The sequence below is a fragment of the Rhinopithecus bieti genome, unplaced genomic scaffold (assembly GCF_001698545.2).
Source record: "Rhinopithecus bieti isolate Rb0 unplaced genomic scaffold, ASM169854v2 scaffold_79750, whole genome shotgun sequence".
Taxonomy (NCBI): domain Eukaryota; kingdom Metazoa; phylum Chordata; class Mammalia; order Primates; family Cercopithecidae; genus Rhinopithecus; species Rhinopithecus bieti.
In genome coordinates, this window is record NW_016829669.1 from 42,571 (window position 1) to 44,528 (window position 1,958).

At 46.6% G+C, this 1,958-nt stretch overlaps 1 protein-coding gene across 1 annotated transcript; it reads left to right on the plus strand.

Moving 5' to 3' along the window:
* Positions 1-778: 778 nt before the first annotated feature.
* Positions 779-1,599, plus strand: LOC108524004 (60S ribosomal protein L7a-like; the record flags this gene model as incomplete). Its single annotated transcript, XM_017864791.1, is given in 3 exon segments — positions 779-859; positions 1,022-1,318; positions 1,321-1,599. Coding segments are annotated over 3 exon segments (657 nt in total), but the record flags the coding sequence as incomplete, so codon positions are not given.
* Positions 1,600-1,958: the final 359 nt, after the last annotated feature.

A 1,958-nucleotide genomic window follows, 5' to 3' on the forward strand; every position in this document is an offset into this window, starting at 1 on the left:
AAAATAAATTGTCCTACCTCTAAATGTTGTTAGAATTTTATGCCCAACCAAATTCTCAGCAAAGTGAGGGGATAGGAAAACTTGTGTCCTTGTTAAGACATGATACCTACACCTCCCTTCACAGTAGGATTTGCTACCCAAGCTGTCAGATCTAGCGGGGAATGTTCAGCTGCAAAGAGCTACCTGGCCCACCAGAATGCCTTCCCAGGTCAATGGCATCCAATACCTTGTCAAAAAAGGGGTGTAAAGGCCATTTACACCCACCTGGATTGCTCTGGTAGGCCATATGTGCTCCGGAGCATCACAGAGGGTTAGCCAAGGTCTTGCCAAGGTTTCCTCACAGATAGACTTCTTTTTCTGCCCAGCTCTTCTCTTCCTTATCTTTCTTCCTCAGGTGTTGATCTTCAATAAACATCTTGTACTCCAAACTGCATCTCAGCATCTGCTTCCAGAAAAACCAACCCGTACCAAATGAGCAACACAGTTCAAAATTCAAAAGGTGCAAAAAAAACACCAACATGGCACATGTATACATATGCAACAAGCCTGCACATTGTGTACATGTACCCTAGAACTTAAAGTATAACATATATTTATGTAAATACAGTGAAACCTCTCCCTCTCTCCATTCAATTCTAGTTACCAATTCCCCTGGCCAAAGTCAACCCATGTGGCCAGGTTCTTGTGCATATTTCCAGAAATTTTCTATGGGCATATAAGAAATTGTGTGTGTATGTAATTTATAAGAAAATATGACTCTCTCCTCCTGCCACCCAAGATGCCAAAAGGAAAGAAGGCCAAGGGGAAGAAGGCGGCTCCTGCCCCCGCTATCATGAAGAAGCAGGAGGTTAAGAAAGTGGTGAGCCTCCTGTTTGACAAAAGGTCTAAGAATTTTGGCATTGGACAGGACATCCAGCCCAAAAGAGACCTCACCTCTTCATGAAATTGTCCCAGTATATCAGGTTGCAGCGGCAGAGAGTAATCCTTAGCTTGAAAGTGCCTCCTGTGTGCGATTAACCAGTTCACCCAGGCCCTGCACTGCCAAACAGCTGCTCAGCTGCTTAAACTGGCCCACAACTACAGATCAGAGACAAAGCAAGAGAAGAAGCAGAAGCTGTTGGTCCAGGCTGAAAAGAAAGCTGCCAGCAAAGGGGACATCCCCACTAAGAGACCACTTGTCCTTCAAGCAGGAGTTTACACCCTCACCACCTTGGCGGAGAACAAGAAGGCTCAGCTGGTGGTGACTGCACATGATGTGGATCCCATCAAGCTGGTTGTCTTCCTGCCTGCCTTGTGTCCTAAAATGGGGGTCTCTTCCCCTGCATTATCAAGAGGCAGGCAAGACTGGGACATATAGTCCACAGGAAGACCTGGACCACTGTCGCCTTCACACAGGTGAACTCGGAAGACAAAGGAGCTTTGGCTAAGCTGGTGGAAGCTATCAGGACCAATTACAACAACAGATACGATGAGATCTGCCATCACTGGGGAGGCAATGTCCTGGGTCCCACGTCTGTAGCTCACATTGCCAAGCTTGAAAAGGCAAAGGTTAAAGAACTTGCTGGCCAGGCACGGTGGCTTACGCCTGTAATCCCAGCACTCTGGGAGGCCAAGGCGGGCAGATCACGAGGTCAGGAGATCCAGACCATCCCAGCTAACACGTGAAACCCCATCTCTACTAAAAATACAAAAAATTAGCCAGGTGTGGTGGCAGGCGCCTATAGTCCCAGCTACTCCGGAGGCTGAGGAAGGAGAATGGCGTGAACCCGGGAGGTGGAGCTTGCAGTGAGCCAAGATCGCACTACTGCACTCCAGCCTGGGCGACAGAGTGCGACTCTCTCTCTCAAAAAAAAAAAAAAAAAAGAACTTGCTACTAAACTGAGTTAAATGTACACTGTTGAGTTTTCTGTACATAAAAATAATTAAAATAATACAAATTTTCCTTCAAAAACAAAGAA